Raw genomic sequence first — 13148 nt, forward strand, 5'->3', positions numbered from 1 at the left:
GAAGTCCCGGGAGTGATCATGCTACCGCTGCGGCCGCGCAATAATTGCGCTGCGCAGCCGTTGGTCTTTTTTTTTAAACCAAACGGGCAATCAGGATATAAAATACATCACTTCGCCGAGGGAGCGCTTCTCGATGTGTCTATGTAATGGACTGACAATTTCAGCAGACACTGATTGGCCGGAGCTCGGCGAGCAGCGCACCCTCTGTTTCCGGTTTTCTTTTGCAACGTTATTTTGACGTCACGAAGCTTTCACAACTCTCGACAGAAATGAGAGGGACAGAATGCGCTTCAACCATGGAGGAAAAAAAACGGATAGCTGAGCTAGCTGTTAAGTATTCATGTTAAAAAAATGCCAGGCCTGCGCAGAAAGCGCAGCACAGTCACAGATAAGTATTTGTGTCTACGTTCTTTTCCCCCGCTGTATAATTTTTCAGTTGTAAACGGCGCTTGTGGTGCATTGACTACTCTCTTGTGTCTGTGTTTGCACACCATCTTTTTAAAGGGCCCCAATATGGCCTCTGAAAATACAAAAAAATGTGGGAAGTTTGCACTAAGCGCACAAAGTTTGGCACAGCGAAGCACGAGCCCGTCGACCGGTTAGCTTCGAGATGTGCGGCTTCCTCTTCAGGAGTACGCATTTTCTTCGGACTCACATGGCTCTCTGGACACAATAGAGCGCAGAGAGGCTATGCACTATAAACTGGAGGTTGCGTGCAGTGTCTCCGTCGGTAGGCTTGGCTTAGCTACTACGCGTGCGCGGCTTGGCCAGGTGGTGCGGTATCTGGTCGCTAGACGACGTATGCTTACTTCCTCTTTCTTTCGATCTTTTTTTCTCTTTCTATTTCTTTGTCTCTCTTTCATTGATGTTCTCTCGGTCTCTCTTTTTCGTTCTGCATTTCTTTCGCTCTATTTCTCTCTTTTTCATTCTTTCTGTGGCACGATTTACTCTCCTTCCCTCCTCCTCACCATCACATCTCTCCTCTTCACACTCACTTCTCTTTCCCACCCACTTGCTACACTATAATATACAAGGCTACGCTATGCTCTGCTAGCGTGCCCGAATAGCCGAGTGGTAGGATGCTCGCCTTCAGATTGAGGGTACGCGGGTTCGATTCCGACCTCAGGAAAAATTTTTCCCTTTCTTTCTTTATATCTTTCTTTCCGCCTCTCTGTTTGTTCCTCTCTTTCTTTCTTTCTCTCCGTCTTTCTCTGTACTCATTCTCTCACACATCATGGTTATTACAGGCTACGCCGTAGTGGGATTTGCCCAAATTCTGTGGCACATACCCGTTTATAATGATGATAGTTTTCGGGCATGGTCAGACACTTTACGCCAAGCTAGAACAGCTTCACGTCAAAGAACGAGCGCGCTAGTCTCTTTGGCGTTTCTAGTCTATTTGGTGTACTTAGTGACATCAGAACGGCGATTCATGCGACATCACTGGGGTACATACTCTCGATTGGTGATATCACTTGTGAATTGTCTCCCACCTTGCTTTGCCATGCAGTTGCCCACCCGTTCTTCCTTATCTCGCATGACCATCATGCGTGACCAACTGATTTTGCCCCACTTTAAGCGTTTCCGACTGCACAAGCGGATACGACAGAGCATAGCCGAAAGCGCGAAATCGTGATAGGCTCAATGCTTAGTGTTGACATTGTACGCGTGCTTTATAAAGAAATAAGTGGCGAGGAGAACAGTTATGCCTGTAAGAAAAGTAGTGAAGGCGAGAACGAAACCAATGGAAAACGCGCCAAATTATTTTATTCTTCTAATGAACGAACTCTTTACAGCAGAGACAATGCAGCTCTCCAGAAAAATGACGAGCTTGCATCCACGGTTTTTCTATATTTTTTTTTATTGCAAGAGCAATTATAAGGACACTCTGGACAGGTTTTCACTGTCGTCGTCATGTCCTGTATAAAGTCCAAATCGATAACATTGCTCCGCGCATCGTATGTTCTACCCACGAGTAAAAGCTGCCGAGCGCTGGCAAGGAACACGGCTGAAGCAGAGATGAAACAAGCTGGCCATCTCCGTCGCGCGGAGGGCGCATGTTGTAACATCAGCCCACGTGTGAGGCCTGCCGTTGACTGCTTCTCAACCAGAAGGGAAACGCCCCGCTCGTCTTTCACTGGGTGAAGAAGCATGAAGGGATGCCGGGGGAGGGGGCGCTGTGTGGCTCGAATAGCAAGTGTAAACATTCACTATTAGGGCGCGGTTGGGAGCGCTGACGCGCACACTATCTCGGCAGACATCAGCAAACATCTCACCGTGTCGTGCTGTGATCACTAATATGACAAACTGCATGAAAACCGCTTCTCTGCCGGGAGCGGCCGTATTCCAATACACCAGCGTTTTGTAGGGTTACTCGAGATCGGATCAAAAAGTTAGCTGCTAGCCATAGTTCATATAACATTGCGAGATGTTGCTACGCATTCACAGCTTCGCTTTTTCGGTGAAACAGATTTTTTGAGAAATTCGACGGCCAAATTTCGTTCCCCACCGACTCTTGAATCTACTCCCGCCCCACCCATGCCACACCGCCACCGCTGGCGATTTTGGGACCGGAGCACAGGTCTACCCCCAGCGTCACCACCAGAAGATGTTTCCATGCGTGGGCACTAACACTGGTCTTTGGCTTAGCATTTGAAAAGCAATGCAAGTTGTGTGCTCGCTGTAGGTGGAAGACATGGTAGACAAACTGCACAATGTTCAAGCAAGTTGCACCTTGAATGTTCCAGATGTTTTTTTTTTCCACTGCACATGGCTAGAAGAATGAGGACTCGATTGCCATTGAAAGGGGTCCTATAGAAATAGGCGACTAGACCTTCCATAGTTAACTGGCATTTCAGCGACATCCTGGCCATTGTCCAATCCCACCACCAGGGAGAATGTGAAGGAAATACCACAGAGTGCACCATGTTGCACCATGCTTAATGAGGACTCAGAGTTGACAGAAAGGAAGTGTGAGCCTGAACAATACAACTCTCATAACATATGGTAACCTGAAAAAAATAATTTTGAATGATCTTCTTACAGGCCATTTGTCTCTGTAAAATGTTACAAGGTCACAATTTCAAAGAATATAGAAGAAACCCCCTTAAAAGAGTAGTTAAAGATGTACAAACATAACATACCCCAATCTGTCATTCCATGATCCGATGTGAAGATGTAAGCAGTTTTGCCATCTTCTTGATAGAACTCTTCAATGAGCTTTACCATGTGCCTGATGTTTCGGTCAACCAATGCAATGTTTTCATAGTACTCTCTAGAAAGAAGAAAATGGGGAATAACCTTTATGCATTCAAACTAATAAATAGGTTATATACAAAGTACTCACATAGAGTCAGGGTTATAGCCGTGTCCTATGGTATCCAAACCAAGAAGGTGCAAAAAGAAAACTATCTTGTCCTGCCTGAGCATTTCAGTCAGTGTCTGATTATCTGCTGCACTGTGCAGGAACTCCTGAAACCGACCGCAAATAATTAAAGATAGGTAATAAGGACTTAACTAGAACCATTAGTAAATCTTGGCTATTTCAGAATGCCTTGCAAGTTGTACATTAACAGTTGGCTGTAAGTTCAAATAGTCCATAGTTATGGGCATTTCGGTGCCCTAGCGACAAATTCAAGTCTGAGCAGGCTGCAGAAAACGTAGCAGGGCTCATAATTTACTTTTCTCAACACAGGCAGAGTGAAGGCTGGCAAGGTGTTCAAACATTCTCATTATAAGTTTCCAAATTGTACTGATAAGCAGATATTGTTCACAATGTAGAACAGATAACACCTGTTAGATACTCTATTTAAAGGGCAGGCATCAGTGCAGGAAAGTACAGTCATACCTGAAGCTTTCCAAAGACCCATAAGTCAAGCCGGGAGGCATCCTCATCAGCAAAGTCAATCTCATTTGTATCATAAGTGTGTGCATGAACATGCTTTTCATGGTCCCCTATTGTGCAAGAGTAGCATTTCAAGTTTAGACCAGGCACTCAGGCAAAACAATCAAGAACAAGAAAATGATGAATGACATGATCCGCCTAAATATATTCTTTAAAGAGAAGCTGAAGCACTTAAAAAAAAAAAGACTTTTGAGTGAGTTATGACAGTGTGATCCCTGTGGAATTCAAAAACCGATGTGCGTTCTCAAAAGCGAACGCGGTGACATCATCTTCGGAGTGGCGCGTCATCTGCAACAGCAGCACTGTTAAAGCGTGGCCTCCGCGATTAGCTCCAGCAATGGCGTGCAGACGGAGCTAGGACGGAGGCCACGGTTGAAGATATGAGATGCTTGTTCACACTGCGCTCGGCTGGTTGTTGTTATGGCAGATATCGTAATCCAGCTGCAGAACTTTCAGCGTCTCTACACTTACTTGAGCCTCTGGTACATAAACAGTGCTCTTGCAGTTAGTTCGCATCAGTGAGCGGCGGGAACCTTCTGTCGGAGTGCAGTGTGGCTCCGCCAAAAGTACCAAAGATGACAGAGTTCGCTTACCAGCCCCCACTTTCGGCGCGCTCGCGTGAGTGGAGCAAGACAAATGTTTCTTTTGCATATTTTAATGTTCCTGCTGCAACAACCACAGAAAATATTACGACATCGTCGACAATACGGTCAGTCCTTGTTAACCACGACGTTTACCGAATTCTAAAACCCCTTCAGCTTCCCTTCAATATAATGCAAAGCTATGATATGTCAGTATATTGTGATGTGAAAGCAAATTTATCTTCATAATTGAAATTCAGTAATAAACATGAATTCAGGAGATATTCATATGCTGGACATTTGGGCAAAGGCAAAAGAAGTTTCTAAACTGAACAGAATAGATATTTTGCTTGCAATGAATTACTTGCAACACTGGATGACAGACATTATGTGATATAGCATGAAATATCCTAGTTAGCCTTCCTCTGAGCTTTGGGACAATACTATATTGAATATCAATGTATTCTGCAGAAACTATGCTGTCAAAAAGTAAAATATGTGAGAAAAGAAATATTGCTAGTTTTATTTCAGCGACATTATCTTCTGAACGTTAGAAAATTTTACCAACCTTTCCTGAAATGCCCTCTGTCACCTATTACAAACAGCTGGTTCCGTATAAGCTATTTATGTGCTAAACGAAACACACAGCACAATTATTTGCAAATATCAGAGGTAGTCAAATCACTGCTCCATGGCTTTTTAACAGCCTCCATCAAGAATCATGTGAAAAAATACAAGAATGCCGCCCAAATAGGCTGTAATGAACACAAATAGAAGAAGCATTTTATGTGCATTACAGAGTTCATGCACATATTTGTGCTACAAAATTTTGTGCAACATAATATAACTTTTAAGCTTTACCAGTCATAGCATCACGCACAAGTATCTCCTTCTGTCCTGCTTAATGCCTGTCGCATCCAATCTTACATTCAAATCTCAAAAAATGAAAATTAAATGTCAGCCTTTACCTTCTACGACAATAATTCCTTTAATCACTATGTGTATTGGGGATCAATTGAATTAACATAAATGTGAGATGTTTTGTGACGCTTTCCTTGAGGGGCATTAAAAGAAAGCACCTTGACTTATATTCAAAACTACACTCAGCATACAACAGAAAATTTCTCACTAAGACCTACAAATTTTCTGGCTCAATATGCAGCTTGCTTGGACACAATGTAAATAGTAAGTTCTATGGAAAAACTTCAAAATTCTCAGTAGACAGCAGGCAAAAGTATGGGAAAGGGAATATGGTGCGTGCCTACGGTTTAACGAGAGTGTAACTAAGTTCAAAGGTAATGAGGCAACTATATGAAGTGATTTAACAACCGTCCCTGCTTAATAAATCTTATTTATCTGTAAGCTGCAATTAATGTCTCAGTATTGTACCATGGCGTGCATCTGTATCAGCTAAGCACAGCTGTACTAAGTGCTTGATTTGGCCCATGGGGCAATCAATTGTGCTCTGTTGGAATATTGTGCTCTGTTGAAAATTCCATGTGTGCCTGCGTGGGCTCCAGTGCATAGGCGTACGCATGTGGTCCCATGCAGACACACATCCCTGCTGAGAAGCATGCACCATACTTATGTTAAAGCCTATAATTGTCTTATTACTTAGTCCAGAACCAGAGCTACAGTTGCATTGATGGCTTGCATTTCAATACAAGTGAGCCATATTATTTTCAAGCTGTCAATAAAGCTCCTCATGTTACATTTACATATATGTTGACGAAGTGCTAAACCATTAATAAAATATGTTCACTTTTCTATTCGACAATGCAACTATCACAAAAGCTAACATTACCTTTATAATTTTGGCCAACCATTACAGTGGTGGCATGTTTATGGGTACTATAGATACAGCGACAAAATTTCATGGCTTTTTCAATGCAGGTAGAGGGGAATGTGTTGTACTGTATAACATGTAATAAAACAGCACACTACTACACTCGGCGAAGCCTACAGGTAAGCTATAGCCAAAGAAAGCTTAGTTGCAAGGTGCCAGAGGGTTCTACATATTGCAATGCATCATAATCCTATAAACTACAGTAGGTGTCCCTATACAAGTCACAGTGTGATAATATGTGTTTTAATATACTAAAACGAAGAAACAAACTGCAGACATTACTGAATGCTATCTCTGCCCTTTATGTAGCGAGATTTGAAAGACTACAAGTAAGTGCCATTCCAGTATGTGGAAAGCAACAGCAAATCACAACGATTCTGCAACATGGAGTGAAATTCTAAGAACCTCTCATGGTTATGGCCAAAACCTAAGAAGCTTATTAGTGTTGTGACCAACAAAGGTCGAGCCCATCAGTTCCCTTTCTTCTCATCCATAAAGCGAAATAAAAAAAATATTGATTATATGGCATAAAATAAATTTAAAAAAAAAAACAAATTTAGGGAAACAATGCTCAGCCGCTGCACTTTTGCAAAGAGTAGGAAGATTGTGAACACAGAACGGTCTCCACCTGCATAAGCCTGCAACTACACCAGTTCCAACTTTGGTACATTCTCAAAAAGTGTTCTGAACTTGTGCCTAGGTCTGGCCTAGCTTTCTATGTAAGAAAAGTATGACAAACACAATAAAGACTAAGGCCACAATTAGAAATGCATTCCAGGAAGTGGTGTGTAAAACAAAGTAATGTAACTGTAATGCCCATTTCAATACAGTGATACCTCCTGCAAGTGTTGCACAGTATAGAAGCCAACAAACAAAAATAAGACTTATTGCACAATGGACAACATAACATGCCCACAGGAGTTTATGTATGAGGTCAGACGTGAGCGGGAATGCCGTGACTGCTGCTGTGAGCATGCAATTATTAAATGTGGCAGAAAAGCTTGCACAAGATTTACACACAGTTAAAAGCAGTGCTGGGTGCATAGTCAAAACTACACCTAAGACACTCAGTATTTCTGTTGCAGTAATTCAGAATTTTGTGTGAAATTTTCAGTCAGGCAGTGGCATGCATGCATGTAGCAAAATGCATTAAACTCATATTACATCGGTAACTTTTCTTGCCCAATGATCCCACCACAAGTAAAGCATTAATACATAGAGCAGGATTAGGTTAAGAGGACCACAATTATGCTTGACAGCTTTGTTGTACAAGTGCAATGGGCAGCCTCAAGAAGATAATGCATTGCCATACCCTTCGTAAATAGGTGTACCATGTCTGCTGCCCCCCATGCCCACACATGTCGACTTCTGTTGAACACTGAATCAAATTCTACAGGATTCTGCTTCCATCCTTTGGTGACTGCACTGACATCTTCATAAAATCCTGCTATGAGGGCGACATGGCCAGGCCTCGACTCAGTTGGCACACGGGTGTGTGACACTCCCCAGCTTCCTTTTTCAGTTATAACTGACCTGCAAAAAATACCAAAATACTACTTGCACCCTTGCACCAAAACATCCTTATGTACTTATTTAAAAAAAAAATAAAAAATAAAGATTCCTATATTTCTCAGTGATGCAAATTATCACAGCAGAGTGCATATGCAGTGTCCACTACCACAACAACAAATTTCACTCTTCACCTGAAAAGGATCAAGAGAATGAGAGGGAAGGCAGCCTGTATAATGTACCACATTTTGTCAGAAATTTCTGCTGCACAGTAAAACACATTGGAACTGCTGCAGGGAACCTTGAAGCTCTTGAGGGTGAAAAAAATCACTTTCCTCAACCTCCAAAGTTTGCAGAGGCAAGCACAATATGTGAACTTGATTGAGCAGTGACAATATTTGTGCAGGGGCTAGGAACTCATGCTGAACGTAAGACATATTTTAAAACGCTAAAACTAAGCATCTGTCCTGTGAAGGAGGAAAACAATTTCTAATAACCTCAAGCTAAATGCTGGGCCCAAAATTCTAAAGTACTGCATCTTAAAAGGCTAAATGGTTTGTGAAAATCAATGGGTAGTCTTTCCTTACACTGTATTGTTTGCCTGCTTGTATCTGCTTTCTTTGCATTTGTGTAAAGTAATTCCCTCTGAAAACATCCTAAATCTTAAGAGTTACATAAGTTAACTTACTTAAATATTGTTGTAAAGGGTTTTCACAAATATCTCACAATGAAATAATTTACATTAAGCAGAGCAGGTTGACAGTGCTTATACTTTCAGCAAATTGCAAACCCCAAAAAATGTCATTCTTTATGGAACCTGTTGGTCAGAGGAACTAAGCTTCTAATTTCATTGCAATATCAGAAAACACTCCTATACATGACACGAGCGCAAGAAATGTTATCAATATTCTACTTACATCCTAAGAATTAAAGGCAAAGCTTTAGCCCACGTGAAAGACTTAACTTCAACACAGAGATGTTTCACAATTGAAAGTGTTACATAAGAAAACAAAATTTTTTGATAAAGAAGACATGACCAGGATAAACTGAGAATTATTTGTGAAGGTCATTTCCTGCTGTTTGTTTATTCTGTTTGAACATAAATGATGTAACAAATTTTGTATCAAGAGACAATATTTAGCCATAAGTTCACCTACTGCAGATACTTTTGGAAAAAGATTTCGGAATGAGTAATATAATAGCAAATTTCACCCAATATTGGCTTAAATATGTCTGTAAAGCCAATCTTCAATTAGGCTACACAACCGTACATTCATGACATATCTGAAAATAACAGGGCTCAACTAAATATAATATGAAAGTGGCTGCAGCATTTCATAAACAAACACATGTAATTGAAATAGCACAGCTGCAAAGTTACCTTGCTAGCAGGTGTGTTTGAATATTTAAATATCGGGAATGATTACATGTAAAACAGTATGTCATCAAATTCTTGGCAAATAAAATGCACAATGACAGTGTTAATAAGGACTGCTGAATGTTTATAAACACAGTACATCATACTTGCTGTCTAGAGACGGCTTTAGCATAGTAGTTAGCACCTATCTCCACACCTTTGTGGGCCCCAACCTTTTTACAATCCTAAAATGAACAGTATAAACAAAAGTAACCTGAATAACCTGAAGATGGCAGTAACAATTCTTACTTCAGTGCAAGCACATATTCATACAATGTAGGTAATTCCGATTTGTAGTTCCTTTGCTAGCTGTGCATGTAAGGCTGCGGTAATCGTCTACTTAAAAACACAGCTATAAGAACAGATATGATTTACTTGCCAATGATACCATATTTCGAATAGTACCAGGAGGCGGGCTACATAATGTTTCATAGACAAATTTCACCAAATGTTGTGTGTGCCACTTCTCCCCTCCGTGCTTCGCCTTTTGGCTGGTTCAAATCCTCAGCAATATGTACGAACTAACTCAGATCACAACTCAACTAGACTTCATGTGCAGACGAAATACCCACGACTGGCGAGTGTCCAGATGCACGCAGAGCAGTTACAGTTTAACCGCGTATATCACACCATGAGAACGCTTGGAACATTTGTTAGATTTGAACACCGCGTGCAAAACACCACCATAGTGCTTGTGAATTGCATTGATTAACTTTTAAGCTAACGCTTAATTTTTACCTCAGGTATGGCGCTCTCGATGTTCCATTTCTCTGAAGCTCGAATATCTTATCAGCGCGAAGACCGTCTGCAACGATGAGCACCAGCCTCGAAGCTGGCGGAGGCAACGGTACTTCGTACGCCGGCAGTCCGTGAATGATAGGCGACTTAAAATAAATATCAAATATCGAGAATAGAAATACGATATGTACAGCTAAACCTATGACACCTGCAAAGACCGACAGCAACATTTTCCATGGAACGTGATTGTCGCTCCAGTTTCAATCAACACCTAAGTTCCTGGGTAGGTTAAATTTCTCCGCACAAGAAACAACCATTTTCGCAGCTCGGAGGTCAGTGCATAAACGGTGCTTCGACAGCTGATCACTGATCAGTCTCTTGCAAGTAATCAGCGCTCCGCTGCGATTCTTGCAGAGAACTACACAAACCACACCGCCACACAGGGAACCATGCAGGGAACGTATCTGACATCTGACGTATCCGCAAATCAATAACGCACTTGGCATCGCTTGGCTTGGCTAGTCATCGGTTCATTTGTGTCCGGAAATACGAGAAATTTCATAGTTACAACCATGGAGGAAGGAACTTCCTCCATGGTTACAACTGCACATAATATACCGAAGTAATTTTTTAACAGCACAATAATTTTTTAATAATACAAATATACCGACGATGAGTAACTTCCACAAGAGTTACTACTGTATGAGTCACTTGTTTTATTTTTTTCTTACAATTTTTACCTAAAATTTGTTCGCTTACGAGCGCAACGCTACAAGTTTGCAGCGTGTATCTTAAGCACAAGTGCCATCACGGTTATTTGAGCTTTCCAACTTGGGAGCGTAGAGCAACGCATGGTATCCCAAAGGCCTTGAATGTCCTATGCCGGTGTCAATCGTGTGATACCTTTCGCTTTTAGAATCGCCGAATCATAAGTTACAAAGTATTGAAAATGAATGTTGTGACCCTTGTAAGAAGACTTCCCAAGTTTTCGTTCCAGTACCCTTTAGTAACACTACGGGATTTCAGATGCGATCATCTAAACGGAAAGCACGCTGTAAGTTTACTTTATGTTGGCATTGGTGTCTATATTCCCGATATCTCTGACTTTTAGCTGATTAGTTATGCGCAGCTGACCAAAATTAGAGCAACACGATATATGTGATTTGTGTAATTGACATTAACGTGTGCGCGTGATGCGTTCATACCTTGGAGGGTTCACACGCTTTCGTTTTTTTTCTTTTAGCAACCAGTTGTTTCTCGTGTATTGCAAAGGAGCCGCTTGTCAACGTCGACGCCTCGGGAACAGAACAACGGCGAAAAAAACAAAACCCTCGTCTACTTGGGCTCCATTCGCTCCACAGTGAAAATGGTGAAAGGCTTGTCATTGACCACCAGCTTTCTTGGCATTCTGGCGCAGCCCATTTTACTTCAGAAGCTAAGTGGATCATCATTGGGCGCAACCGCGATTGTAGTGTCATGTGCATCATTCTTTATCTTCGTCACTCCGCTGATGCTGCACTACATCACCAGAAGGTACTCCTATCCGTTTTTTTTTTTTTAATATATGTTACCATCAGATTCATCCACTCAAGCTGCTTTGGCAGTTCATTTTAATTTAGGAATAGATGTCGGTAAAAAGAAACCTTACCTTTTCAAAGTCGAACGTTCGATGCCTGCTGCTTAAAGTAATGTAAGGTAAAAAGAGGACACAACTGCTGTAGCTTATTGTCATGTGCAGCAAACCAACTAGTGATAATTATGTATTGAATACTTGATGCTCACATCATCTTTTATGGCTAGCTTCTGAGTATAACTATGATTTTGTGTAACCGAATAACTTTTTTATGTGGCTTCCCAGCTACAATCCCTGATGAGATTGGCAGTATTCTTAAATAAATAAACCTATTGTGACGATACTTCTGTAGCGTTGGATTTTTTCCGCCAGCTTCCTTGACCATCAGCTATCGTAAAATTCTAGTACAACCCATTTTACTTCATAAATCTTCTTCACAATATCCGTCAAACTGAATTTTCTTCTGCAATGCGACATGGAATAATATTAAAGTTCTTATGAGGAAGTTTCGACCATTATAACATTATTAATGACCTCTTTGTAATACTTTTTTGTTTCATTATTTAGATATGTGACTGAACTCACGTACGACCCGGACACGAAGGAGTTCAACGCAACAACACTGAGCCTGCTGAACCGCAAGAAACACATTAGCTTTATTGCTGATGACGTCAAAGTGCCTGCTATCCCTGGCCCATTTACAACCCTTCTGGCTAAAGGTCGCCCATTGTTTGTGGAGGTGCAAAACATCCAGGACGCTGATGCTCTGGAATGCCTGATGGGATATGACAAGCCCATTGACTTACAAATGAAGCAGCCAGACATACAGGAGCAGCAGACGCAAATGAAAAGGAAACAGCCAGCACAGTGCAGTGATAAGGAATCTTGACGTGCTAGCAGGATATCTTCTTCTGCATCATTAGGAGACTAACATATCCTGTGAAGCTCCTTGTTACCTGTTCACAAAGGAAGAAGTGCTCTTCTACATGCTTCATGCAACTTCCCAAGCACAAGCAGGTTTTCTTACAGCTAAAGCAATGTAGCAGACTGTGCTCCATTCCTCTGCCCCATTTGCACTTGTTTTATTTGTTGTGCAAGGTTTTTTGGATCTCGTTATGCAACATGATTTGCCATATCATTGGCAGTCATCTGGCTTGGATATATCATTGAAGTGTACCTTACAAGGCTTGGCAGGTGTGTCAGCATTATTTCAATAGAAATATGTTACGTACAAGCTTATAAATATGTACAGAAGGGTTTTTTTTTTTCCTTAGGCTGTGCAATGTTACGTTGTGTCAAAGCTGTTGAGCATGCAGTGGATTCAATATATAGAATGTCCTGTATTGTGTTTGTGGCTTTCTGACTTTGCTGTGTTTACCTATAATGTCCTCATGGTTTATCACTGCAAGTACAGCACTTTAAGTGTTTAGGTGCAATCTTCCTACTTCTGAGTGTTTAACTACATTATCATATTTATGGTAGCACTTGAGATACATTGCCCTTTGGTGGGATCTCTTTAGCATGAGGCTCAACAAGTATTTTATTCATGTTCATGGTTTCATCTCTCTTAAATGATCAAG

The 13148-nt window shown here is 41.3% G+C and overlaps 2 protein-coding genes across 2 annotated transcripts in view; one reads left to right on the forward strand and one right to left on the reverse strand.

The window, feature by feature from the left end:
- Positions 1-10443, reverse strand: part of LOC119378523 (GPI ethanolamine phosphate transferase 1) — a 47030-nt gene extending 36587 nt beyond the window's left edge. Inside the window, exons 1-5 of the mRNA XM_037647632.2 lie at positions 9996-10443; positions 7644-7864; positions 3848-3954; positions 3347-3471; positions 3144-3274 (exon numbers count right to left, since the gene is read on the reverse strand). Coding sequence (XP_037503560.1) covers positions 3144-3274; positions 3347-3471; positions 3848-3954; positions 7644-7864; positions 9996-10225 — 814 coding nt within the window. The 5' untranslated portion in view covers positions 10226-10443. The remainder of the gene's footprint in view (positions 1-3143; positions 3275-3346; positions 3472-3847; positions 3955-7643; positions 7865-9995) is intronic.
- A 369-nt stretch (positions 10444-10812) lies between these two features.
- Positions 10813-12916, forward strand: LOC119378540 (transmembrane protein 70 homolog, mitochondrial). Its single transcript, XM_037647643.2, has 3 exons — positions 10813-11049; positions 11239-11528; positions 12136-12916. The coding sequence occupies exons 1-3, from the start codon at positions 10945-10947 to the stop codon at positions 12455-12457; spliced, it is 717 nt and encodes a 238-aa protein (XP_037503571.1). The 5' UTR covers positions 10813-10944; the 3' UTR covers positions 12458-12916.
- The last annotated feature ends 232 nt before the right edge of the window (positions 12917-13148 follow it).

Source organism: Rhipicephalus sanguineus, chromosome 1, assembly GCF_013339695.2.
Source record: "Rhipicephalus sanguineus isolate Rsan-2018 chromosome 1, BIME_Rsan_1.4, whole genome shotgun sequence".
Lineage (NCBI taxonomy): Eukaryota > Metazoa > Arthropoda > Arachnida > Ixodida > Ixodidae > Rhipicephalus > Rhipicephalus sanguineus.